Below are 27668 nucleotides of genomic sequence, written 5' to 3' on the forward strand. Positions count from 1 at the left end.
TCAATGTCGATTTCACCAGTTTCCTCATTTCCTCTGCACCCACCTCATCCCAGATCCAACCCTCCAATTTGGAACTGCCCTCTTGAACTGTCCTACCTGTACATTGTCCTTCCAACCTATCCGCTCCAACCTATCACCATCACCACCCAATTTCATCCACCTATCGTGTTCCTAGCTACCTACCACCGCACCCCCCCCACCCCGCACCCCCCCTCCCCCCACACACACCACCCCCCTCCCATCTATCTCTCAGCCTTCTTGACACCACCCACCCCAAGTTCCTGATGAACAGCTTATGCTCGAAACGTCGACTGCCCTACTCCTCGGATGCTGCTTCACCAGCCATGCTTTTCCAGCATCACATTTTTTGACTTTGATCTCCAGCACATACAGTCCTCACTTTCTCCTGATTTCCCTATGCCTTTGCACAACATTTCGATCCAAATAATCATCTAATGCACTCTTGACTGCCCCAAATGTACCTGCCTCCACGCATTTCAAGGCAGTTCATTCCATACCCTCACTATCAGAGTGAAAAGATTTATGCTCATTTCACTCCTACATCTTTTGCAGTTTGCATTAAATCTATGACCTCTTGATCTTAATCTTTGTGCGAGCAAGAACAGTTCCTCCCTACCTACTCTATCCAGCCCAATTATGATTTTGAAAACCTCTAACAAATCTCTTCTCAGCCTTCATCTCTCCAAGGAGAACAATTCCAACCTCCTCAGTCTATCCTCAGAATTAAATTTCCTCATCCCTGGAGTCATTCTTGTAAAGCACTTCTGCGCTCTCTTCAATGCATTCATGTATTTCCTATAATGTGGCAAACGTAACGGTATACAGCTGAGGTCTAACAAGTGTCTTGCACAAGGTCAACCTCACCTCCTTGGTCTTGCATACTATTCCCCTGTTGATAAAGTTGAGAACACTGTATGCTTTACTTACTGCTATCTCCACTTGTCCTGCCCCTTTTAATGATCTGTGCACAGATGCACCCAAGTCCCTCAGCTCCTGTACCCCTTTAGAACTCTATATGACTATTTCATATTGTCTTTCAATGTTCTTCTGACCAAATTGCATCATATCACATGTCTCTGCATTGAAGGTCACCTGCTATCTTCACAATTGTGATTATTCTTACAGTCATTGTCAGAAAAATGGAATTGTGCTGTTTCACAATTGCCTGATGGCTCAATGTTTGATCTTCCCTTTTAGTCCAGCGTGTATTGCCCAATTATTTTTATGTAGTTAAAATGACTTGGTTTTTCAGAAAATAATGAACTTGTAATTAAGTCGATCAATTAATGTTCGTAAATGACCAGTGTGGAAGAAAGAAGTCCGTTTGTGTTTGTAAGTCATTACTGCCTCCTGTTTCTAAAAAAAAATCATTAGATGAAAGAACTAACCATTTGAATACAGAACTAGCTTGAAGGTAGAAGACAGAGGGTAGTTTTGGAAGGTTGTTTTTCAGACTGGAGGCCTGTGATCAGTGGTGTGCTACAAGGATCGGTGCTGGGTCCGCTGCTTTTTGTTATTTATATAAATGATTCAGATATGAATATACAAGGTATAGTTAGTAAATTTGCAGATGACATTTAAAAGTCATCTGGATGGGTACACGAATAGGAAAGGGTTGGAAGGATCTGGGCTAAATGCTGGTAAATGGATCAAGATTAATTTAGGATACCTTGTCAGCATGGACGAGTTGGACCAAAGGGTCGGTTTCTGTGCTGTACATCTTGATCACCATCTGACATCAAAATTGGAGGTGTAGTGGACAGCAAAGAAGGTTACTGCAGAGTACAATGGGATCTTGATCAGATAGGCCAATGGGCTGAAGAGTGGCAGATAGAGTTTAATTTAGATAAATGTGAAGTGCTGCATTTTGAAAAGGCAAATCAGGGCAGGACTTATACACTTATAGTCCTGATGAAAGGTTTATGCCTGAAACCGATTCTCCTACTCCTCGGATGCTGCCTGACCGGCTGTGCTTTTCCAGCATGACACTCTTGACTTAGATCAAGTCTTGAATTAGATCCCAGCATCTGCAGTCCTCACTTTCTCCTTGGAGGATCTGAGCTACAGGGAGAGGCTGAACAGACTTGGGCTATTTTTCCTGGACCATTAGAGGCTGAGGGGTGACCTTATAGAGGTTTATAAAATCATGAGGAGCATGGATGGGGTAAATAGACAAAGTCTTTTCCCTGGGGTGGGGGAGTTCAGAAGTGGAGGGCATAGGTTTGGGGTGAGAGGGGAAAGATTTAAAAGGGACCTAAAGGGCAACTTTTTCATGCAAAGGGTGGTGTGTGTATGGAAAAAAGCTGCCAGAGGAAGTGGCTAAAGCTGGTATAACTACAGCATTTAAAAGGCATCTGGATGAGTAAATGTATAGGAAAGGTTGAGAGGGATAGGGGTCAAGTGCTGGCAAATGGGACTGGATTAATTCAGGATATCTGGTCGTAATGGATAACTGGAACCGAAAAGTCTGTTTCCACACTGTACATCTCTGTGACTCTGTGACAGGTTTGGGCATCACTGTTCAAGCCAGCGTTTATTACACATCCCAAATTGTCCTTAAGAAGGTGGTGGTGAGCTGCCTTCTTGAACCACAAGATTTTGACCCAGTGATAGCGAAGGAATAGCAATATATTTCCAAGTCATGGCAGTGTATGGCTTGGAGAAAGACTAGCAGCTGATGGATGGACACACTGCTTTCATAGTGAGCACATGGTGAAGACAGTGAATGTTGAAGTTGATTGATGTGGTGTCAATCTAGTGGGCTGTTTTGTTCTGGATGGTGTTCTGTGTCTGGAGCGTCGTTTGAGCTTTCCCCACGCAGGCAAATGGGTAGCATTCCATCCCACTTCTGACCCATGCCGTGTAGAGTGGTGGTTGGGTGTTGGGGAGACAGAAGGTCAGATACTCACTGTAAATTGTCTGAACTCCAACCCGCTCTTGTGGCCACTGTGCTTATATAGCTGGTTCATTTACAATTCCCGGTCAACCATAAGCCCTCAGGAAGTTGATAGTGGGGGATTTAGAAATTAAAATCTAATGAGTATCAAGAGAAGATGGTTAGATTCTCTCTTTATTAGAATTGAATCCCTACAGTGTGGGAACAGGCCCTTTGGCCCAACAATTCCACACAGACCCTCCGAAGAGTAACTCACCCAACCCCATTGCCCCTACCCTATATTTACCCCTGACTGATGCAGCTAACCTCAACATCCCTGAACACTATGCACAATTTAGCCTGGCCAATCCACCTGACCTGCACATCTTTGGATTGTGGGAAAAAAACTAGAGCACCCAGAGGAAACTGGGTGAGAATGTGCAAACTCCGCCCGATGGCTGGAATCAAACCCCAGTCACTGGCATTGTGAGGCAGCAGTGCTAACCACTGAGCCAACATGCCACCGCCTCTTGTGCAAGTTGGTCATCACTTGGCGCTTGAGTGGGACAAGTTATTTGCTACTTATCAACACTTCAACCCCAGGGCATCAATGTGGACTTCAACAGCTTCATTTCCCCTTCCCCCACCCCATCCTAGTTTCAAACTTCCAGTTCAGCACTGCCCCCATGACTTGTCCGGATTTGTCCGACCTGCCTAGCTCCTTTTCCACCTATCCACTCCACCCTCTCCTCCCTGACCTATCACCTTCATTTCCTCCTCCACTCACCCATTGTACTCTATGCTACTCTCTCTCACCCCCACCTTCCTCTAGCTTATCTCTCCATGCTTCCAGCTCACTGCCTTTATTCCTGAAGGGCTTTTGCCCGAAACATCGATTTCGCTGCTCGTTGGATGCTGCCTGAACTGCTGTGCTCTTCCAGCACCACTGATCCAGAAGCCCGTGTTTAATGATCAGTGAACATCTCGACTTCTGACCATTTGACGGAAACGAGGTCATTGAGAATGAGGGTCAAGGACACTACCCTGAGTTACTTCTGCGGTGATGTCCTGGGGAGCCATCCTGTGAATAACTGGCTGGAATATTTCCTTGAATCTCTGTGTCAATGAACGTGCTAATCATTTCAGAGAATAGATTAATATTTACCCGATATTTAGCTTTCTTTGACTAACTACTAGTTTCACGCAACACTATTCGAAAATTTGAAAGACACAGGGTTTGTAATGTGTTTTGTTGGGGGGCAATAACAGTTGGGGCTTCAGATGGATCACAGCTATTGGTAAATGCGACTCAGGACCAAAATTATTGAGTGTGAAGTGACAGACACTACACAATACAGACTGTGGGACTGTGCATGGTCACATATTTGTGCAGAAAGTGATGTGCAAGGTAACTTTGTTAACATTGATTACTTACAGTAAAGTTTACCTTTTGATCGTAAATGTACTTCTTTCAATAAAAAATCAGTTTGTCTGTTTCAGTAAAGGTCTTAAAAATGAAATAGTTCAGTAAATGCCAAGTTTTTATTAAGATACCAACACAGGAATAAACAATGGATCTGGATACACTCATATACCATTCTTTTCTTTGAGCCAAGCAATTTAGCAGAAGCCTTGCTATTTTCACACCTAAAAATTCCCCTGCAGTCTGCAAAGAAAAACTGGAAATGCAGCAAAACTGAAAAGCCAGAGGCATTAACATGACTATGGTGGAGAAGAGTAGCCAGCCTTATCGCTCAAAGAATTTAATAATGGTAAGCATGCTCGTGCACAGCCTCAGAGTGAGTGGCAGAAATTCAGTTTCAATACATTTAAGGCCACAAAGGTTCAGAATCCTCCTTAAGATGTTGTGGTACAGTTTGAAGTGCCATTTGTTGATGCGAATGGAACTAAGTGTGGCATATTTTCTAATGTTCTAGCACCCACCATGCTTCCCAAAGCTTCCAAATTTAATGTGCCAACAGCCATAATCTTGATTGTCTTCAATTCAAGTCACCTTCAGCACTACAACTGACCTTAAGCACCAAGGGAACATTAACAGTTTGCCGTCCTTACTGAAGCTGTAAACGTTCTCTGCACATGCCTTTCCCAAGCATCTGACACAATCAAACAGATTCTCTTCTGATAGTGTCTCCCATTTGCAACTTGATTCAGATCTAGTTCCATTATTATGATAATCAAGAAGAGATGATCAATGCTCAGAGTTTGTGTTTGATGTTAATTTGGAGTCTAAAATGAATGTAGAATTTGAACACATGATTTCTGTCTGGTTTAACCCATACTCCACCTAATCCAAGGCAAAGCCAGAATTATGGCATTGATTTGAAGGGAAAGACCACAAATAAGCTTTTGGGCCAGTAGCTGATTTTTCAACGTATGTCTGGTTCACAATTTGTCTGAACCAGTGGCAGAGGCAACATTGAATTCATTCCTATTCCCAATACAATTTATGATATATCAAAGCATCCTATAGAAAAGATATATTCACTCACATGTCCTTAAATGGTTAAAAAAAATGTTGCTGAATTTCTACTGGCACTAAAAAATCCACCTCTTCAATGCTTTACAGCTTGGGCATGCAAATAAAACAAAAGTGGGTCAATGTAGTCCCATCTCAGCACTACGCTCGGAGATTGGCCAAATACTTTTCCAGAGCACTCATTTCCCACATTTTGGTATCCCAAGCTAAGAACCAGCCTGTGAATGTTGGAGGTTCCTGTCCTTGTTTGACAATGATAATGGTTGTTCCTGAGTCTCTTTTAGATGGATCAGATTCCAAGTATTCTTTTGCTGGTAGAAAAAAAAATATAGATATATTAGTTTGAAAAATAACACAGTTTGGAACACAAACTTAGTTTTCCACATTCAACTTCAATTCTAAGTGATTTTCTATTCAAGGTTTAAGACATTTTTAATTACCAAATTGAATTGGGGTTCAGGATCTGTCAGAAACACTGTAAAATCAGCATGAAAGAATGTTTCTTCATTTGCAAATTCTTTCGACTAACTTTCATGTGTATTTTGCTTTCTCTGTTGGCAACAGATAATTGATTCTTGTGCTCAAGTATAAAGTTGGTTTTGGAAGTATTCCACCAAAAGCCATACCATATTTGACAAAGAAACAGATTGCTGCTGTTGTGCCATGTCTTACAGATGGCATGCATTATACCTTTACAGGACATAATCAGGATATCATCACTGTACCATAGATCATGTGACATGATTGGATAAAGTTCTTAGTCTCCATCTTACCGGAATTACTTGCAGCACGGTGGCACAGTGGTTAGCACTGCTGCCTCACAGCGCCAGAGACCCGGGTTCAATTCCCACCTCAGGCGACTGACTGTGTGGAGTTTGCACGTTCTCCCCGTGTCTGCGTGGGTTTCCTCCGGGTGCTCCGGTTTCCTCCCACAGTCCAAAGATGTGCGAGCTGGCCATGCTAAATTGCCTGTAGTGTTAGGTATGGGGAAAATGTAGGGGTATGGGTGGTTTGCGCTTCAGTGGGTCGGTGTGGACTTGTTGGGCCGAAGGGCCTGTTTCCACACTGTAAGTAATCTAATCTAATCTAAAACATCCTTCTGAATAGGAGGGAGACCAGAATTGCGCACTGTATTCCAAACGTGGTCTAACCAATGTCCTGTGCAGGTGCGGCATGACCTCCCAACCCCTATGCTCAATGTGCTGTCCAATAAAGGCAAGCATACCAAATGCCTAATGCCCTTTGGGGAAGATATCTGCTATCTTTATCTGGGCAGTACTTCTCCTGTTTCTGGGCTCCTTTTCCCCACTGTCCCTTCACTTCACTCAACCCTCATATCTGGGTCTGGACGTGCCTCCAGATCCACAGCAATGTGGTTGACTCACTAAAGGGCAATTGAGGTTAGGCAGTAAACACTGACCTAGCCAGCGATGTCCTTATCCCATGAATGAATTATATAAAAATAATTAGATAGGTATAAGGCACAAAAAAGCTTTTCTTTAAAAATAAATGACATGAAAAGCCATGACCTAAATATACCTTCCACAGATTGGTGAGATCACAGCCATTGCAGTCCATAGCATATTCATGAAGCTGGAAGATTTTAATAAGGCAGTTGCTACCACTTTTGTTACATTTTAGATTTAAGTTTAACAATTGACTGAATACTATTTAGGGTGGCACAGGTAGCTCAGTGGTGAGCACTGCTGTCTTACAGCACCAGGGACCCAAGTCTGATTCTAACCTCGGGTGACCGTCTGTGTGGAGTTTGCACATTCTACCCGTGTCTGTGGGGGTTTCTTCCGGTTTCCTCCGACAGTCCAAAGATGTGCAGGTCAGATGAATGGCCCATGCTAAATTGCTCATAGTGTTCAGGGATGTATAGGTTAGGTGCATGAATCAGGGGTAAATGTAGTGGAATGGGTCTGGGTGGGATACTCTTCAGAGGGATGGTGTGGACCTGTTGGGCTGGAGGGATTCTAATGACATCCACCAAACTCTTGAACATATGCAGTCTTAAGTAAGGGATTCCAAATTTATTTGAGATTAGATTCCCTACAGTGTGGAAACAGGCCCTTTGGCCCAACAAGTCCACACCGACCCTCCAAAGAGTATCCCACCCAAACCCATTTTCATCTGACTAATGCACCGAACACTATGAGCAACCTACCTGATTGTGGGAGGAAATCAGAGGACCTGGAGGAAAACCCCCACAGACATGGGGAGAATGTGCAAACTCCACGCAGACAGTTGCCCGAGGCTGGAATCGAACCTGGGTCCCTGGCGCTGTGAGTCTGCAGTGCTAACCAATGAGCCACCGTGCCACCGTGCCACCCCCAGAACGATTGAATTGTCTTAGTGATGTCCAGTTTAACTGTTTCCCGGTTTACTGAGCAGTTTGGTGTTCATATGTTTAAAATTGTTCACAGTCTGCACGGTAACTGTTTGCTTGTAGTCTCACCCTGCAGCTTCCCTCTCACTGCTATATCCTCTTGCAGTCTCTCTACTCCCTTCTCTCACAATTGAACCTATCAGCAGCAAGTACAAGAGAGAAGCAGCCAGTGATCAGAAGAGGTGCTCCCAGAGCCTCTGTCCATTCAACTGACAGCATTCCCATGATTGGATTTGTCCAAGTGTTTTGGGGTGAGGTTGCCTTCTGCTCCAGTGACAGCCTGGACATCCTCTAGAACATGGGTGCCGGCGATTTGCACTTTCTGCACTGCCCTTTACCAGGTCGTATTTAAACATTCATTTCCTCCTTTGTGACAGCAGTGTGTACCACATACAAAGTGCAATGCCGGATTGCACCAAATTTCTTCTGACAGCACTTTCCAAACCTGCTCTAGTTACTCACCATATTTAACTGACTCTGTCTTCTCCATCTCACATGCTGAACTGCCAAACCAAAGGAAGATCTATAAAACATAAAGGAAAGGGAACTGATTAATTCTTGACCTTAACAGCACCACATCATTGAAATGCTAAGCTAATTTCAATGCATCCATCCAGATCTCCAACCTCTTTTTGCCACTGGGCCTAAATACACTGTTGTCCCAACACAGGAAAGATATAGCACACCAGCCAGATGTAACGGACTGACAGCGACCTTAAAAATATCTCTCGGCCTAATCATAATTCAGGTTAGCTGCAGAGCCCTGAATCAGCTCCCCTATTCCGGCCTGAATTACTTGAACCGATACCAGGGATGGGTGGGTGTGGGAGGGATCAGGACGTTGTGGCCTGTTGCTCTGTTCAGGAGTGAGCTGCAGGAGCCCAGAGGTGTTTGAAGTGAAGTCAGGAGAAAAACTATGTGTAATTCTGGTTGTAATGCCAAATGGTGCAGGCACATATTTCTGAGCGATTGTTCACTTGTGAGCCATCAGGAGGAAAAAGGCTGGGAAACCTTTTAGTAAAGGACCAGTGCTGGCCTCAAGCAAAGATCAGGAATCGAAGCTAGGACCTTCTTTAGTGCTGAAAATGAAAGCTGCTATCGTCCCAGGGGATCATGGGCTGCTCTTTCATTAGAGAAAGATGTCTGATGGTGAGTTTAATGTGAGGGTCAGCACAACTCAGGTGAAGGGCGAGGCTGAGAATGTCAGCCCTACACTATGTCAGTTAGCTTAGTGTTTTGGCTGTTTTGTGATATGCAACAATAATAATGCACAGGTTCAATGCCTGTACTGGCAAACAAGGTCAGCGGTCACACTACACCAGGTCATAGTCCAAAGGTATATTTGAAAATACAAGCTTTTGCTGTGCTGCTGAAGGGATTTCACCCGACGAAGGAGCAGTGCTCTGACTGCCTGTATTCTCATAAACCTGTTGGAATATAACTTGGTTTCATGTGACTCCTGACCTTGTCCACCCCAGTCCAACACTGGCACCTCCACTTCATGTACTGGTTAAGGTGACTGCAGTTATTGTAATGTGGTCAGTCAGGTGGGCCTCATAGAATATGAGTTCCCTGATTGGTGCTGTTAGCCGGGTCCATCAGGGAACCCAGGCTGACAGATATAACAGGAGATATGGAATCTCCTCAGTTTAGGGGACTGACTCAATGCTGGCTGGACCACAGTCAGTATGTTACTGCTGCTATTGGTTTCTGCTTCTTTTTGGGGGGAAAGCTGATTCCTGAACTGACTGAATTCTATAGCCAGTTTGTTAAATGGTATTCCTTTTATATTGAGGACTGAGTTTTAAATGACCTAATCTACACAATCAACGTGTTTCAGGTGTATCTCAGTTCTCATTAGGGAACTGTGCACTGGCTGGTTCCAGCCTGTGTGTTATTCTTTTCTCTTTTACTTTGAGAAAAGGACAATGTTGATTTTGTGGCAGGGCTTAGCCCTTGTACTCTGGCATTCTTTGTTTTTTCCATGTGTTTTCACTTTTTTTAGTGTTTGGACTGAGCCCTTGTGAGAAAATACACCTTTCCACACGAGCTGTCCCTGTGGGTAGGCCTGACCCTTTGGTGGACTAGGCCGCTACAAAGACTGAACACCTGTGTGTGTGCTGGGAGGTGAGCTCTTGCTGCGTCTTGGAGTTCAAGAGTGGACTCTGCCTTCAGGTGTGGACCAACCCCCTGTGAGTTAACTGCACCTTTACAATGTAATGTGTTCCTGAGAATGGGTCTGGTTCTCTGAGACTAACAGCTGTGTGTCTGCTGCAGGGTAAGCATTTGCTGCCTTCAGGAATGGACCCTGCTCTCAGTTATGGACTCTGTTTTTGGCAATGCACTCTGCAGATTGGAGTGGACTCTATTTCTGAATATGCACTGGATATACTGGAGTGGACTCTGTTCCTGGGAATGGACTCTACATTTTGAAGAGAACTGTTTATTGTAATGGACTCTGTACCAGAAGGGACTCTGTTTGTTGATAATTGACTTTGTCTTGTTGCTTGTTGGGTTTATCACCTGCACTGTCTTTTGTGTCCCTGGGTCTGGCAGGTCTTACTGTGAGCTGAGAGGATCATAGGTCATCCTGAAAGCTGTTACCCTGACAGCTGGAGGGTGGGTAGGCCATCCTGTGAACCTGAAGGTTGGTAGGCTGTCCCAGGACCCGGAAGGTGGGTAGGTCAGTCTGAGAGCTGTTGTCCCAAGAAGAGGAATCGGGATGGGCTGTCCTGAAGGTGGTCGGAAGATGTGTCAGGACAGAGCATAGGCCAGATGGCACGTCGGTGTGGGTAAGAACTGGATAGTACGTAGGGGCCGACTGAGAGCCGGAAGGTGGTTGGACCGTCCTCAGCGCTGTCACCCTGGGCAGGTACCGGGGTGGGCAGTCTAGAGGTGTCCGGAAGGTGTGAAGGGCAACTAAGGAAGCTGGAAGGTGGGTAGACCGTCCTAATTGCTGTTGTCAATAGACAATAGACAATAGGTGCAGGAGTAGGCCATTCAGCCCTTCAAGCCTGCACCGCCATTCAATATGATCATGGCTGATCATTCCTAATTAGTATCCTCTTCCTGCCTTATCTCCATAACCCTTGATTCCACTATCTTTGAGAGCTCTATCCAAATCTTTCTTAAATGAATCCAGAGACTGGGCCTCCACTGCCTTCTGGGGCAGAGCATTCCACTCAGCCACCACTCTCTGGGTGAAGAAGTTTCTCCTCACCTCTGTCCTAAATGGTCTACCCGTATTTTTAAGCTGTGTCCTCTGGTTCGGCACTCACCCATCAGCGGAAACATGTTTCCTGCTGCCAGAGTGTTCAATCCTTTCATAATCTTATGTCTCAATCAGGGGGTTAGGGAAACAGACAGGCTGTCCTAGAGGTGGCCGGAAGGTGTGTCAGGGTGGACCAAGAGCTGGATAGGGCGTAGGGGCGGGCTGCCTTAGAGTGACCAGTAGGTGGGAGAGATGGTGGCTTGCTGTGGGGTGCTCTGTATATTCTATGCACTGTTTCTTATCTAATTGCACTGTCTTGTATACCTTTGTTACTGTTACTTTTGTGATGGCTGGAAGTGGGATTTGAGGTTTGTCTTCACTTCCCTGAAAACTGGTTGAACAGTGGGATTTGGGCCCTGGCTTTGCCACTCCTCTCCCTTGTAAGTTGCTATTTCTCTGTATACAGCCGTTAATGTTAATTGTTTGTAAATTGTATTGTTTAATAAAATAATTAAAAAGTAAACAAGAATGTCAGAGGTTCGGTTCACTCTGAGAGCTGGCTCTGAGGAAGCCAGACCCGTGTCAAGCACTGTGTAGGTGTAAATAAAGAGTGACTTGGTGATGGCATACCAGCCTCTATGAAGTCATTTCAGTGACCATGTAGTGTTACATCAATACTGATAGTTCATGCGCAGCAAGTAAAATGGACCACAACCTACCTTATTCCAGGCATCTAACATCATCACATCATCGACTGCTAAATCAGCCTGTGTAAAGTCACCTGGAACTTCCTCTATCTAAGGAGAAATAAATATGATCATTGTTCAGCAAACATAGCAATCACATTTGAGAAATGAAATCAACCTCTACAGGTCGCAATTCAAACGTTCCAGGATTCAACGTGTATTAACTCACAATAAATGTTCCTGTTTTGTTTGAACAACCAAATAAACGAATTGGGTGTTGAGGCATTTCTTCTTTGAGGCCTTTGGAACTCTGGTATGGCTGCTTTCCGCCGAGAGCCTTCCAGAAGCTTTCTGTATTTTGGAGGAAGCAGAGACTGAATTGAGGTAGTCTTTTGATAGCAATTTCCCAGCATTACCCGGCGACAGGGCATTTAGTGGCTAGTCACACTGTTTCCTTGGGAATCCCAGAAAATAATATGATGGAAGGTTTGGAAGACCCACTGCACCGACGTTCTTGCATCTGATGCCATGAAATTATTTACAAGGGATTATGAGTATTATCATGAGCTACGCTGTGGCATGGTGCTTCAGAGGTGACCAATTACAGTACAGAGTCAAATGCTGGCATGGTAGCCAAGTTGCATACAATTATAGCATTGAAACAGGCCATTTGGCCCATCCAGTCCTTGCTGGTGTTTGTCCTCCACAGTCTCTGTCATACCAATCCTATGTGACCAGTTCCTGCATCCTGTCACTCCTATTTTTTATGACATTAAAGGTTCTGTGTTATAAATACAAAGGATAAAAAATACAGGGGGTGTGGAGGTAGGGTGGGGGGAGTAATGGGAAATGAGAAAGGAGAGGGGGATTAAGTTTTAGTGAAAAAACACCACCATAGGCATGTTGCACCAAATGGCCTCTTTCTGGTTTGTTTAGCTCTAAGTTTCTACAGATCAGGCCATTCAGCCCTCAAGATTTACACTGATGATTCTGCTCCACAGAAGCACCTGCTTAGCCCCATTAACATATCTTTCCCATTGTTAACTTATCTTTTTATTCCTTTCTCTCCCTCATGCATTTATTCTCCAGAAAGACATCTCAACTATTTCCCCGTCAGCTGTTCAATGCGGTTGTCATTTTCACAGTTTGAGCATGCTCTGGGTGAAGAGGTCTCTCCTGAGCTCTTTACTGAATTGAAAAGAAGAAGTGAAAACTGTACCTGGTTCACTTCCCTCTTTAATCTCTGTTGCACTTCCTCCCAGTACGCTGACCACGTACTTTGCAGTCTTTAATTCAGCATCACTTGCACCCATGCCTTTCCAAATGTAGGTCTTTTGTGCTTCCTTCAGCACAAATGTGTCATTGCTGTTCAGGGACCTTGCTTCAGCAACCACCTGTAAACCACACAAAGATACCATGAGCTACCACCAGCTATTCTGATGCCTGAGAAACTGAGTCATTGTGATCATTCGTTCAAAATTCATTTGGATGCATTGGAGTTCTTAAAAAGATAGAATTGTTCGCTTAAGACTGAATCTTAGAATCTGTACAGTGTGGAAACAGACCCTTTGGCCCAATAAGTTCATGCCAATCCTATGAAAAGTAACCCAGCCACACCCATTCCCCCTATCTTATATCTACCCCTGACTAATACACCTAACCTACACATCCCTGAACACTATGGGCAATTTAGCACAGTCAATTCACTTAACCTGCACATCTTCGGACAGTGGGAGGAAACCAGAGCACTGAGAGGAAACCCCACAAACTGTCGCCCGAGGCTGGAATCAAACTTGGGTCCCTGGCACCGTGAGGCAGCAGTGCTAACCACTGAGCCACCGTGCTACCCTGAGGCCTGACACATAGCAGTGGGTGGGAAGAGTTACTCCACTCCATTTTGTCCTCACTGTGATCCCAGGCCCAACAAGGGGGTCACCTGAATACAGCCCTGCACCACTAGCAATCTCGCTGTAGCATTTCAAAGTGAGACGTGGCTGCTGTACTATAGGGAAGGCCTGAATGGCTTTCCCACCACAGTCAGGAACATGCCTGATGTCTCACTGTCCTTATTGAGCTGCCCTGATCCAGACCCATCTCTGCTGCTGGGAATGGCAGTGTGGACACCAGTATAGAGACTCGCCAGGCAGCAAGCATGGCTATTGGCCGCCTTTACAGCAGAGCGGATAGGATGGGATTTCAGGGAAAGGCTGGGCAAATGGGACTAAATGGAAAACCGTGTAGCATTTTCAAAAAGGCTGCACAGGTAATGATGCACTGGAAGGTGGGAATATCATCAGACTCTGTGTGCCTATCATAAAACATGGAACAGTACAGCACAGGAACAGGCCTTTGGCCCATCACATCATATACCTATCATTCTGTAATTTCACAGTTTATCTTTCTCTTTAAAGTGGTAAGCATGAGCGACACTGCCTGACTTTGTATTGTTGAACCTGCTTCTATTTGAATGTCTCATTATGTGTACACGGACCCTGCGCTAATCAATGAGAGTGGAACTAATACAGAACGTGAGACTAAGAACAAAACTGAGAAAGTGAGGACTGCAGATACTGGAGTTGAGATTGTGGTGCTGGAAAAGCACAGCAGGTCAGGCAGCATCCGAGGAGCAGAAAAATCAACATTTCGGGCATAAGCCCTTCAGACTACTCTGCCCATTGAGTCTGCTCAGCCATTTGATCATGGCTGAAATGTTTCTCAACTCCATTCCCCTGCCTTCTCTCATAGCCCTTGATCCTCTTACCAATCCAGACCCTAACCACCTCGGTCTTAAATAAGCTCAACGATTTCGCCTCCACAGCCCTCTGTGGTAATGGGTTCCACAGATTAACTACCCTGACTGAAGAAATTCTCAGTTCTAAAGAGTCGCCCCTTCACTCTGAGGCTGTGCCATCTGCTCCTAGTCTCTGCTCCTGGTGGAAACATCTTCTCCACAACCACTCCTTCTGAGGCCTCTTAGCATTCTATAGGCTTCAATCAGACCCTCCCCATCCTTCTAAACTCTCAGTGCAAATCCAGAGTCCGCAACTGCTCCACTTGTGACAAACCTTTCATCCAGGGCGGATTCCTGCAAACCTTCTCTGGACCCATTTCAATGCCATTATGTACTTCTTTCGATACAGGGCCCAAAATTGCTCACAATATTCCAACACATCTTATACATCTCTGTTCTTGTATTCTAGCCTTCTTGAAGAACTCAGCAGCAACAAATTAAATAAACCTCCTAGTGGGAGGTTTTATTCCAATTAAAAACAGAGTCAGCTTCCTCAGTCTCCTTCCTTCCATTTCTACATTTGTTTACTTACTCTGAGCTGGTGGAAAGTTTATTTTAAATAAAAGGCATCTTTTAAGAGATACGACTAACCTTTCATATTCTCATCAACCAAAAGAAACATTAACCAAGCATTTTCCATTACTGGGGTAAATGTTCGAGTCAGAGTTTAGGCAAATTATAGAGGAGAAAGTGAGGACTGCAGATGCTGGAGATCAGAGCTGAAAATGTGTTGCTGGAAAAGCGCAGCAGGTCAGGCAGCATCCAAGGAGCAGGAGAATCAGGGGAATTCCTGAAAAAGGGCTCATGCCCGAAACGTCGACTCTCCTGCTCCTTGGATGTTGCTTGACCTGCTGCGCTTTTCCAGCAACACATTTTCAGCAAATTATGGAGGTTAAATGGTTTGACTTACCTCAACGGCTCTAGTTGCCCCTGTTACGCTTTTCCTAATATGGAAAAGTCGAATTGGTGCAGGAGTACTCTGACCACCCTTCCTGGAGGTCCCTCCAAGGTATACGATGATTGGCCTATCCTTGAACAGGCTCATCAGGTGAGGAGGCTCCTGACCTTGTGTCACCCGTACCTAGAAAGCAAACAATAGACTCCTTTCCACAAAGGCACACTTCATTCAGAGCCACAGTGACCAGAAAGGTAGAAATGAAGAGAAGTTGAGGCTGATGGGGAAGTAATGAGGCCTGCCTTGGGTAATAATAATCAGCTGAAGGCAAGAAGGAAGTCAGAAGTTCCAAAGTTTTGGGTGAAGTAAAATTAGTGGGGCAATTTGAACAATGAGTCTTAGATTAGGAATGTTCTCAGTGGCTGATCCCAGTCTACCACTGTAACTTTATGAGATGCTTGTGAAACTTGAAAGGGTTCAGAAAGTATTTACAAGGACGTTGCTAGGGTTGGAGGATTTGTGCTACAAGGAGAGACTGAATAGGTTGGGGCTGTTTTCCCTGGTTCGTCGGAGGCTGAGGGGTGACCTTATAGAGGTTTATAAAATCATGAGGGGGATCGATAGGGTATTTTCCCTGGAGTGGGAGAGTCTAGAACTAGTGGGCATAGATTTAGGGTGAGAGGGAGAAGATTTAAAAGGGACCTAAGGGGCAACCTTTTCATGCAGAGGGTGGTACGTGTATGGAATGAGCTGCCAGAGGAAGTGGTGGAGGTTGGTACAATTACAACATTTAAGAGGCTTTTGGATGAGTATATGAATAGGAAGGGTTTGGAGGGATATGGGTCAATCGCTGGCAAATGGGACTAGATTTATATAGGATATCTGGTCAGCATGGATGAGTTGGACCGAAGGGTGTGTTTCCATATTGTACATCTCCATGACCCTATGTGCAGTGGCACAGCAGCAGGTCTGAGGATATTCCTGTCCGATACTGTTATGGGAACATAAGGGAGGAGCAAGTGCACATTTGAGAAGGAATGATCCTTCCACAAAAGACTGAACATTATAGTATCAGACGATGGTGAAGCGGGGTGGTGGATTCCAGGACTTTGACCTAGAGATGGCCCAGGAGATGGCCCTCGGGAACACAGAAGCAAAGAAACATAGAAAACAGGGACAGGAGTAGGCTCGTTGCCTCCTAGTAAGTTCTGAAGCATCTGCTTCTATCTTAGGATGATAGCGGCTGGAGAATTGGCCTTGCTGCATTAACTGGACCCAATAAAGCAGTCTCAAGTCTCTGTGCCTGTAAGTGACACTGTGATCCCCATATCTTACAATTCACTTGCAGAAGGGGTAAAAGAAAAAGCAACAGTTGGAAATGACTGGTGATGCTACAAACTGGGGTTCCGTTGGAAGGTACATGTTCAAGGCAGGAAGACTGCAGATGCTGGTCAAGGCAGTCCCAGTTATTTGTAAAGTTTTATTGTTTGTTTCATTTGTTTTCTTCATTCATGAGATGAGGGTGTCACTGGCTACTTATTTATTATTCCCATTTCTACTTGCCCAGTCGGCAGTTTTAAGAGTAAATCGCATAGACTCATAGAATCATAGAGATATACAACATGGAAACAGACCCTTCAGTTCAACTCGTCCACACTGACCAGAAATCCTAAATTAATCTAGTCCCATTTGCCAGCATTTGCCCACATTTCTCTAAATCCTTCCTATTCATATATCCATCCAGATACCTTTTAAATGTTGTAATTGTACCAACCTCCACCACTTCATCTGGCAACTCAATCCACACACGCACCACCCTCTGCGTGAAAACGTTGCTCCTTAGGTCCCTTTTATATCTTTCCACTCATCTTAAACTTATGCCCTCTAATTTTGGACTCCCCACCCTGGGGAAAAGACCTTGTCTATTTACCCTCTCCATGTCCCTCATGATTTCATAAATCTCTGTAAGGTCACTCCTCAGGCTCCGACGCTCTAAGGCAAATAGTCCCAGTCTATTCAGTGTCTGTATAGATCAAACCCTCGAACCCTGGTAAATCTTTGCTGAACCCTTTCAGGTTTCACAAATTCCTTCCTATCGAAGGGAGACCAGAATTGGTCGCAGTATTCCAATAGTGGCCTAACTTATGTCCTGCACAGCCGCAACATAACCTCCCAACTCTTATACTGAATGCACTGACCAATAAAGACAAGCATTAAAGAGATTACAGTGCGTCTGGAATCGCATGTAAACCAGGCAAAATGAGAACAGCAGCTTCCTTCCCTAAAGGACACTAGTGAATCAGCTAGGTTTTACCAACAATCATGTTTATCATTGGACTCATGTTTATCATTGGACTCTTAATTCCAGATGTTTTTTAAATACAAATTTCACTATCCATCATGGTGGAATTCGAAACTGATCCCCAGGACATTACTAGGGTCTCTGGATTAACTGTCTTTACCATTGTCCTGCTGTTTGCAACTCTATCTCCCAGGCCACCAGAGGAGAAGTCCCTTTAGCGATAATTAACACATACCTGAACAGGCAGGTCGTGCATCTCTTTATCAAGTTGAAATGTGAGGTACGCTGACGCTCCCAGCTCATCTTTTGTTGCTTTCAGGCCTTGCCTTAAAAAGGTAAAAGGACGTTAAAAACCCTTGCTTTGTTTTCAATCCCCCTTTTCAGCTTTCTTAGTTTGACTAGTGGTATTGCATTTCATATGTAGGTGAAGAGGCTTACCAAGTGTAAATGATGTGCTTGTCACTTCCACCTGATTTGTAAGTGTACAGAATAATGTAACAGTCTTCACCATAGAACTGACCATAGGACGAAGGGTCAACAGGCTGTTTCGTGAACTCTTCAATCCGCCAAATCTGCAGAGAAACATTGAATATATTTTTATACACATTACTGACTCCCGGTCCCTTGGCTCCGTTTATAAAAATATCTACAGTGGCTGCTGTGGACTTGTTACCTGGACTTTGCCGGATCCGTCGTCCACCATGTTGTACTGTGCAGCCATGGCAGGTGAGCTGTGAAGTTTTGTGACATCAAAGGGAACGGATTTGATCTTTGCATGAGAACCAATGGTGTACACTTTCCCAAACCCTTCGCTTTGGTCTTTAACCTTCCAGTCCGAAAAGAACTGGGTGAACAGTGGTGTCTCACCGTTTTCTGGCAGTACCTCTATCTATAAAAGAAAGCAAGACTCAGGTTTCTATCTTTCACCCATACCTTCATCCATCAGCACACTGAGTGGATAAATGAGAAAAAGCTTTTAGCACGTATTACCACTGTTGCAGTTCTCCCCATGACTTGAAAATTGTATGTACATGACATCATTTGGACTCTGCCACACTGGGGAGAGGAGTGTTTTTATCCCGTCATTGGCATTTCATTTGGTAGACAGGAGCTGGATGTATATATAATGTGGTGAGGTCTGGAGCTCCCAGATATTGGGTCTCAGGCCAGATTCCAAAATCACAGAATTGTTCAGAAGCATAAGGAGGCCAATCAGTCCATTGTGTCTGTGCCTACCCTCTGATTCTTGGTCCTTTTAAAAGTGGGAACAATTTCTTCCTAACTACACTGTCCAGATCACTCATGATTTAAAAAATCTTTGATCAGATCTCATCTTAGCCTTCTCCTTTCCAGCCACCTCTCCAATCTGTCTGCAGAGTCTCATCCCTGGAACTATTCTCAAGAACCTCTCCCGCACTCTCTCCGAGGCAGTCACAGTCTCCCTCACATGTGGTGCACAGAATTGGACACAATAATCCAGCTACAGTCTAAAAGTGGGTGATGTAAGTTCATTGTAACTTTCCATATTTTAACCCCTTTTTTTCTTTTATTTGCTTTTTCACCGGCTGTCTGAGCCTTGTCTATGTAGTTTGCTTCTCAATTGTATTTATTACCTCACATCTACCATTAGCATGCCGTTTCTTCTTTAACTGAAACTTTTAAATTTTCTTTATCATCCAAGGTGCTCTGGATTTGTTTATCCTAACTTTCCCATTCAAGGGAATATACCACGAGTACCCATACATCTTTTATTTGAAGGTAGCCCAGTGTTCAGCTACCATTAACCTTTGGTTCGAGTTTCTTCACCTTAGTTATGTCCTTGACTATTGAAGTTGGCTCTCCCCCAGGTAATTATTCTTACGCTGGATTTTCATTTGTTCTTTCCCATCATCCTAAACCTTATGATACAATAATCACTGTCCTTAAAGGCTCTCCTGCTGTCACCTGACCAGTCCATTCCAAAGAACCAGGTCTAGAAGTGTTCTTTCTTGTTAAACCAGCCACACAATTGCTCTAAGAAATTCTCCTGAACACAATCTGAAAACATTTGTATCATTCTGCCCTTAATATTACCCCAATCCCTATCTATATTCAAGTAATTAAAAGTCTCTCATGTAATTATTCTTTGATTACTGCACCTCCCTGTAATTTCTTTGCAGATCTGATCCTCATTATTCTTCCCACGAGTTGATGGTATTTTAATTACACAAAGGAATGTAATTTGTTACTTAGCTTTAGCCAAATCGATTCTGTCCCTGAAATCACTGGAACAGTCTCTTTCTCCAGCACTGGGCTGCTCTCATTAACCAAAAACGCCACCACTCCTCCATTTGTTGCTTCTCTATCTTTCTGATCAACTTGCACCCATTAATACTGAACACTCAGTTTTGCCAAACCTCAAACTAAGTCTACATTATCACAATATCACCATAATCCCACACGGCAATCTGTACTTGTTGCTTCCCAATCTTATTAACTATACACTGTACATTCACATACATTCAGTGCAATCCCATTATATATTTCATTATTTTCTCCCTTAGTTTGACTCCACCGATTAGCTTATTATTCTACATTCTGGTGCTATCTGCTTCTCCCAGCATTTGTTGCACTCTGGTATTATTCTCTGATATTTCTCTTTGTTCCTGTACTTCTGCTGACCTAGTTTTAAACTGTCCTCAATACCAATAGCAACACTTTCTGCAAGGAACTCAGTCCTAGCTCTGTTCAGGTCTGGTTTCTACAATTGCCATCTTCCCCAGAGGCAGCCCCAGTATTGTAGGACTCTAAAGATCTCCCTCCTGCACCACCTTTCCAGCCACAAATTCACTTCATATTTCTGTACTCCATTTATGATGGAGTCAGTCAGCCTAGATGAGTGAAGAATAGGATGTCTGTGGGGTCACGAGATGTCTCAGGGAAACCTGCAACATCAAAACAGATTCCTTCTTTGCAAAAGTAAATAACCCAAGGCCTGCTTTGTGTTGGGGTAAAGGTGACCTCTTACCCAATATGGTTAGCAGCAAACAGCAGAGGATCTAGTAAACGTGCCCAGTGTGGCCCAAATTTTAACCCTTTGTTTGTTAAATCTGCTTAATCTCTGAACATTAAAGTCTGAATCCAGAATAATGGAGGAAGCTGTCAAAGACTTTTATAGCCATCTAATGTCAAACATTCTGCCCTAATTAAGCTTATCTCACAGAAGTGCACACCCCATTACATCCCATCACAGAAATCCAATAATCATAGCTTTTAGGAAGTGTACACCACTAACTGTGTTGCAATCACATAACAGAGGAAGTATATTCATTTCTGAGTTGGAGAAAAAGAGGAAATGGAAAACTCTATAGAAACATGAACTCATACACCACTTCCTCAATAGTTTGAACAAACTTAAATTGAGACTGCAAGATGATACTCAAGACATAATTATCTTATTTTGGAGCTAAACAATGATCATTGACATGGATGTGTCAAATGGGGGTCAAACCCCTCTTAACTTGAAACTTTAAATTAGAAGATACAGGGCAAGTCTAGGCCCTCTGTTCTCTGCAATTCCGAATCATCTCAGGACTTTTGAGGGCAATGCAAAACTCTCCAGAATCTTTCCCCTTCTTATTTCTGTAAACCCCTCCAGCCCCACAACCCTGCTCAACTAAGCCCCTGACTTAATCACCCACACATTGTTAGTGTGTACTCAGCTGCTCTGGCCTGAAACTGTGGAACTCCCTCTCTATCGCTTGACCTTGTTTCGTTCCTGAAGGCACTTCTTAAAACTCAACTCATTGGCCATGCATTTGACCATCTGTCTTCATATCTTCTTCTGGCATTTGGTGTCACATTTGCTACTTAATGTCCCTATGAAATGCGAGAGATGTTTTATATTTCTTAAGAGCATCATAAATAGTTGTTGTTGAACTTTCTTATGTGTTGTCCATATCAGCTGCTGTGCCATCAGTGGAAATTACAGGAAAATGACATTCATTTAATTGTCCCATGAGGTTTGCAGCACTTTTCTGAGGAACAACTGAATAAGCAAAAGCTCTGATGACGTCACCCTATAATTTGTTGCACTGCTGTAAATGTAGTTTACGTGTAGTTTACTAAAAATCAAAGTAATCATTATGAGGAGCTAACTGTCTTGTAATCTTATCAAGGTTTATTCAACTTACGTTTAAATGTGACTCTGCAAAACAACAACATGATGTCTGTCTTAATAGTTTGAGTTGCTCCTATTTTCACCATCCAAATCACTGTAGTGAATCGAGACAGTAAGTGTTAGGAAGTTGTTGGTTACCTGAGTACTCTTGGAGTATCCTTTTTGGTTTATGAAGAACTCGCATGTTTCTAATCCGACCTTTCGTTCCGTCTTACTGGCCTCCTTTCCTGAAGAAAGAAGCATAATTGATATGTTGTTGTGACCAAACTGTCGCAGTGCACTGTCTTGCTCTAGTCCTGCTACCCCATGGGTTATAACATTAATTTAATTGCTTTACCTAGTTCCTGATATGGCCCTAGACTTAGAATTATAAAAGACTCATGCATCAGGTTTCCATACAATACATAAAATTATTGATTTATTATGAAACAAAAACTTATTCCACAAAGATACAGAATTAATTACAAAACGCAGGTTATAAAATGAAAGTATGAATGCTTACCATCACAATATAACGCAAAAGCAAAGGCACACCCTTCAGGTAAAGGGTAAAAAACGGATTTTTCTTGTCAGAGATATGCTTTGGGGAAAAAAAACTTTTAGCCAGTAAGTCTTAGTCAGTCATTGCAGGAAAAAAATGCATAAAGTTTGATATTCTCATATAGTCATTGGTCTGGTGCTCTGGCATATGGACAGCTATTTCTGAGGTCCTGGCAGATATATTGAGAAGTGTTCCAATTGCTCTTCAAGGGAACAATCAGGTTTCATACACTTTTCACAACAAAGATGCTCCAGCAACAGGAGACATGAGCTGAGTAGCCTGCTCCTTAGCAGGCTTCCCGCAACTAACCAGAAAATCTCTAATTGTGCAAAACAACATTCAAGCAGAACACCCAGTCATAAAAACACTGAGCTGTTTTGCCAGAGGTGAATTCAAGGAATCAGCCATCATTAATTATCTGGAACCATATGTTTTCCAAGAAATGTCTTATTAAAATAAAAATTTTCAATGTGTCTTATATTTGACCTCTACTTTATTTCAAACTAAAGTCCACAAAAATTATTAAAGAGACTTTGGGGTGCAGGTTCTTAGTTCCTTGAAAGTGGAATCTCAGGTAGACAGAGTGGTAAGAAGGCATTTGGTACGCTGCCTTTTTTGATCAGTGCATTGAGTATAAGATGTGGGTGGTCATAACTGAAGGGTCTATTTCTATGCGTACATCTCTAAACTCTATGAAGCCACCACAACAACATGAACACTGGGGTCTTTAATTCTAACTTAGAAGCTCATGAACTAGTACAGCTTCGTTATCACCCATACATCTGTAATTATCTATACACCAAGAAGTTGACATTTTCTTGTAACTTCAATGGAATAATCTCCAGAAATATTGGAAAGAGCTTTGTCTTTAGAATTCCTACTCTCAGCCCAGTGTTTCCAGTGTGAGGCCGAGAGGCCTTTTGGAAACTAATAAAGTTTGTATCAAAAACAAAGAAAATCAGAGAAACTGAGCAGGACGAACAGCATCTGTGAAGTAGATGGTAGCCGTGATGTGGAAGTGCCAGTGTTGGACTGGGATGTGGAATGATCAGAAGTCACACGACATCAAGTTATCAGGCACAACAGGTTTAATTGAAATCACAAGCTTTCGGAGCTTTTGGACTCTAACCTGCTTCACCTTGTGTGATTTCTGACCTTGACAACTGTTAAGAGAGAAACAGAGTTAATGTTTTATGTCCAAAGACTCTTCTTTAGAAACTCAAACTAAACTTAGTATTTCCCATTTTGTGCCATTATATATCTTAATGTTAGATTCATTGAATTGAATTGAATTTATTATCACATGTACTGAGGCACAGTGAAAATGCAAGCAATACAGGCAGATCACAGAGTTAAGTAGCATAGATAAGTAAATGATAGGTAAACAGCAGCAAAAACAAAAACACCAGTATATGTTAAGAGTTTGTGAATCCATTCAGTATTCTAACAGCAGTAGGGTAGATACTGTTTCGAAACCGGCTGGTGCTTGTGTTCGGGCTTCTGTACCTTCTCCCCAATGGTAGAGGTTGTAGAAAAGCATTGCCAGGGTGGGATGGATCTTTGACAATGCTGGCGGCCTTTCCTTGACAGCGGGCCTGGTAGAGGGTTTCTATAGATGGGAGGTTGGCCTTTGTGATCATTCAGGCTGAGTTCAAAACTCTCTGTAACCGTCTCCGATCTTGAGTCGTGCAGTTGCCATACCAGGTAGTGATACATCCAGACAGAATGCTCTCGATGGTGCACCTGTAAAAGTTGGCAAGGGTATTCACTGTTATGCCAAATTTCCTCAGCTGCCTGAGGAAGAAGGGATGTTGTTGGGCCTTTGTAACCAGTGCGTCCACATGAAGAATCCAAAAAAGCTTGTTGTGGATGACCACTCCCAGGAGCTTGATACTTTCCACTCGTTCCACTTCTGTGCTGTTGATGTGTAGGGGGCATGAGTAACATCCCATCAAAAGTCAATAATGAGTTCTTTGGTTTTGCTGGCATTAAGAACCATTTCTAAAGTAGATAACAATCACTTCATTGAAAATACTAAGCAGTTATCCAGGCATTATTTTACCAACTGAATAGAGGATTTGACTTAAGAAGCCTATCTCTGAATGATTCTTAACATTTAAAATGGAAATTTCCAAAATGCTGACACCACTTTTGATTCTTTCTTAGAGTCCAGATTTATTGTGGGGGTGGGGACAAATAAGTATGTACTGTATCGGATCACCAATAACCTTACTGCATACAATTCTGGGTCTCTTTATTTAAACAGAATATAACTGTGATAGAAGCAGTTCAGAGAAGGTTCACTTAACTCATTCCTGGGATGAAGTGGACATCTTATGAAGTAAAGTTGAATAGGTTGGGTCTATATCCATTGGAAGTTCAGTAGAATGAGAAGTTAAGTTATTGAAACATAAATGTCTTGAGTAGTCTTGTCAAGATGGGCTCTGAAAGGATATTTCTCCTTGTAGGAGAGATTAGAACCGGGAGGCACATTTAGGATTAAACTGCTTGTTCTTGAGACAAAGATGAGAAGAATTCTGTTCTCTCTCAAATAGTCATTAGTCTGTAATTCTCTTCCCAAATAAACAGTGGTCATTGAATTTATTTATGTCTAATTTGGATAGATTTCGATGGAGAAGACCATAACTCGTAGCAGCAGAAGTAGACCATTTGACCAATTGAAACTGCTCTGCTGTTCAGTGAGATCATAGCTGATCTGATAGAACATAGAAAAAAGAACAGTACAGCACAGTGCAGGCCCTCCAACCCTCGATGTTGTTCCAACCTTTTATCCTACTCTAAGATCAAACTAGCCTACATTTTCCTTTCATCCATATGCCTATCCAAGAGTCTCTTAAATTTCCCAATGCATCTGACTCTACTACTACTGCTGGCAGTGCATTCCACACACCCACCATACTGTCAGTAAAGAACCTAACTCTGACATCTCCCCTAAACCTTCCTTCAATCACCTTAAAATTATGCCCCCTTGTGATAGCCGTTTCCACCCTGGGAAAAAGTCTCTAGCCATCCACTCTATCTATGCCTTTCATCATCTTGTACACCTCTGTCAAGTCACTTCTCATCCTTCTTCACTACAATGAGAAAAACACTAGCTCCCTCAACCTTTCTTCATAAGACAAGCCCTTCGGTCCAGGCTGCATCCTGGTAAATCTCCTTTGCATCCTCTCTGAAGCTCCCACATCCTTCCTATAATAAGGCGACCAGAACTGAACACAATATTCCAAGTGCGGTCTAACCAGGGCTTTATAGAGTTACAGTTGAGCTCTTAAACTCAATCCCCATCCTAATGAAAGCCAATTCTGCTGTTCCTAAATCCACTTTCCTGCCTTTTCCCCAAAAGCTTTGATTCTTTTGTTGATTAAAAATCTGACTAACTCACCTCGATAAACTTAACGACCCAGCCTATGAAGCCCTTTGAGGTAAAAAATTCCAAAGTTTCACTACTCTCTGAGAGAAGAAATTCCAACTCATCTCTATCTTAGACTGATGAAGAGGATATGAAGGCTTCTGGTGGAGGGGTAAATGGAGATGAAACCACAAACCAGATCAATCCTGGTCATATTGATTGGGAACTGGTTAGCTCAGTAGGCTGGTTAGCTTCTTAGTGATGTGGTCACTATGAGGCTCCTACCTTCTTGACTTTGCCCCTCACCTGAAGTGTGGAGAGTCCCAGGCTAAATTCATCACCAGCTGTCCCTCACTAATGACAGAGAAAGATCATGGCCCTCTGGGATTTTGGTGTCTCCTACTGAATGACAAAGCAGATTTGATGGGCTGAATGCCCTACTTCTTCCCTTATATCTTGGGCCATGCATAAAGAGTCTGTCCTTTAGCAAGTCCATGCAATGGGTACCATGTGAGAGGAAACAAAATGATAAATTAGGTCAAAACATCTGATGAAAAGTGATTTTGGGGGAATTCACAACAAAAGCAAAACACAAAATGTTAGATGTCACGGGTCATCACTTTCAGGAAGAAAATAAACTTTATAAACATGGTGCCAGTGGAACTTCAATGTAGTCATGACTTGCAATTATTTACAGTGTATGGAAGTTGTAAGTATTTTAACTAATGGCATAAATTGGAATATAAAGCATATGATTGCTATTAGTTATACTTCCAACTACAAAAGACTGCATGGTGGCAGTGAACTGACACTGAGAACCTGCTCAGGACTATCAGAAAACCACAGGTGAATTGCCTACAATTTCCTATCAAACTCAGAGAGGCACTGCCGACTGCACAAAGTCTATCTAAATCCCAAGAGATTCACATGCAGTATCCATTTCGAATTGTACTTCAAAGGAGAGCACCAAGGAGTTTTACGTCTTATCACATTCATCAAAGCAAAATTTTTCAAATTCACTATTTCAACAGAAAGATGTCAACATAAAGGACTTTCACTGGCTCAGGGCTTTTCTGAATATTCCATATAACCAGATGATGTGGAAACAAAGGTTGCTTTTTTGTGAAGACTATTGCACTAAACAGAAGAGATTAGATGCTAACTGTGTAATAGTCCCAAGAGTCACAGTGAATGGCTCCTTGTATAATATATTGCATTTAGCTACTAAAGCCTGGATGAAGCAGATAACGATCCTGAAGAAAAACAGAGCAAGCTTGAACTGATCAGACAATCTTACAAAAACTGCACAGAAATGCTGTTCTGAGGAAGGGTCAATCAGCCCAAAACATTAACTCTGATTTCTGTCCAGATACTGCTAGAACTGGTCAGTTTTTCCAGCAATTTCCAATCCTGCCTCAGAGTTATTGTTGTCTGATGTTTCCTATCCAACTTCATCTAGTTAAGGGACCTTAGTAATTAACAAACTGGAGAACTAGCAGCAGAAACCTGGTGAATAAGACAAGTCAGGCCAAGGCCAAATCCATCGCAATTAGTGTTGTGACAGGTTTTCACAGGTACTCTCTCACTTACACTGGACAGCCCAAGTACCCGATCAGTGAGGATCTATTCAAACAGGCAAACCATCAGACCCAAAAGTACTCCTGTCTTTTGGGAATTATACATGGGCAATGTCCTGTACAGAATATCTCCTTCACCATTGTGGTCAATGTGAAGTGCAGTATTCTGACTGTTGTCCCAGATAAAATGAGGTATCATTAGGCTAAATGTTCATGAAATGCACAAGTGCATGGTGTTGCCAGTACTGCAGTGACTTCATTCTGTCCTGATCACTTAAACCTATTGCGTTGGTTTGGTCACCACCATGTTTTTCTACTGGCTGAGCAATGCACTTTATATTAACTGTTGAC

The 27668-nt window shown here is 43.0% G+C and overlaps 1 protein-coding gene across 2 annotated transcripts in view; it reads right to left on the reverse strand.

Moving 5' to 3' along the window:
• Positions 1–4419: 4419 nt before the first annotated feature.
• The window catches only part of LOC132819169 (scinderin-like), a 43156-nt gene continuing 19907 nt past the window's right edge, over positions 4420–27668 (reverse strand). For both annotated transcript variants that reach the window (XM_060830591.1, XM_060830592.1), the window contains exons 8-17: positions 21968–22056; positions 18344–18559; positions 18109–18242; positions 17906–17996; positions 15384–15554; positions 12902–13076; positions 11912–12033; positions 11716–11793; positions 8248–8308; positions 4420–5704 (exon numbers count right to left, since the gene is read on the reverse strand). In XM_060830591.1, coding sequence (XP_060686574.1) covers positions 5535–5704; positions 8248–8308; positions 11716–11793; positions 11912–12033; positions 12902–13076; positions 15384–15554; positions 17906–17996; positions 18109–18242; positions 18344–18559; positions 21968–22056 — 1307 coding nt within the window. In that variant the 3' untranslated portion in view covers positions 4420–5534. The remainder of the gene's footprint in view (positions 5705–8247; positions 8309–11715; positions 11794–11911; positions 12034–12901; positions 13077–15383; positions 15555–17905; positions 17997–18108; positions 18243–18343; positions 18560–21967; positions 22057–27668) is intronic.

The sequence above is a fragment of the Hemiscyllium ocellatum genome, chromosome 9 (assembly GCF_020745735.1).
Source record: "Hemiscyllium ocellatum isolate sHemOce1 chromosome 9, sHemOce1.pat.X.cur, whole genome shotgun sequence".
Lineage (NCBI taxonomy): Eukaryota > Metazoa > Chordata > Chondrichthyes > Orectolobiformes > Hemiscylliidae > Hemiscyllium > Hemiscyllium ocellatum.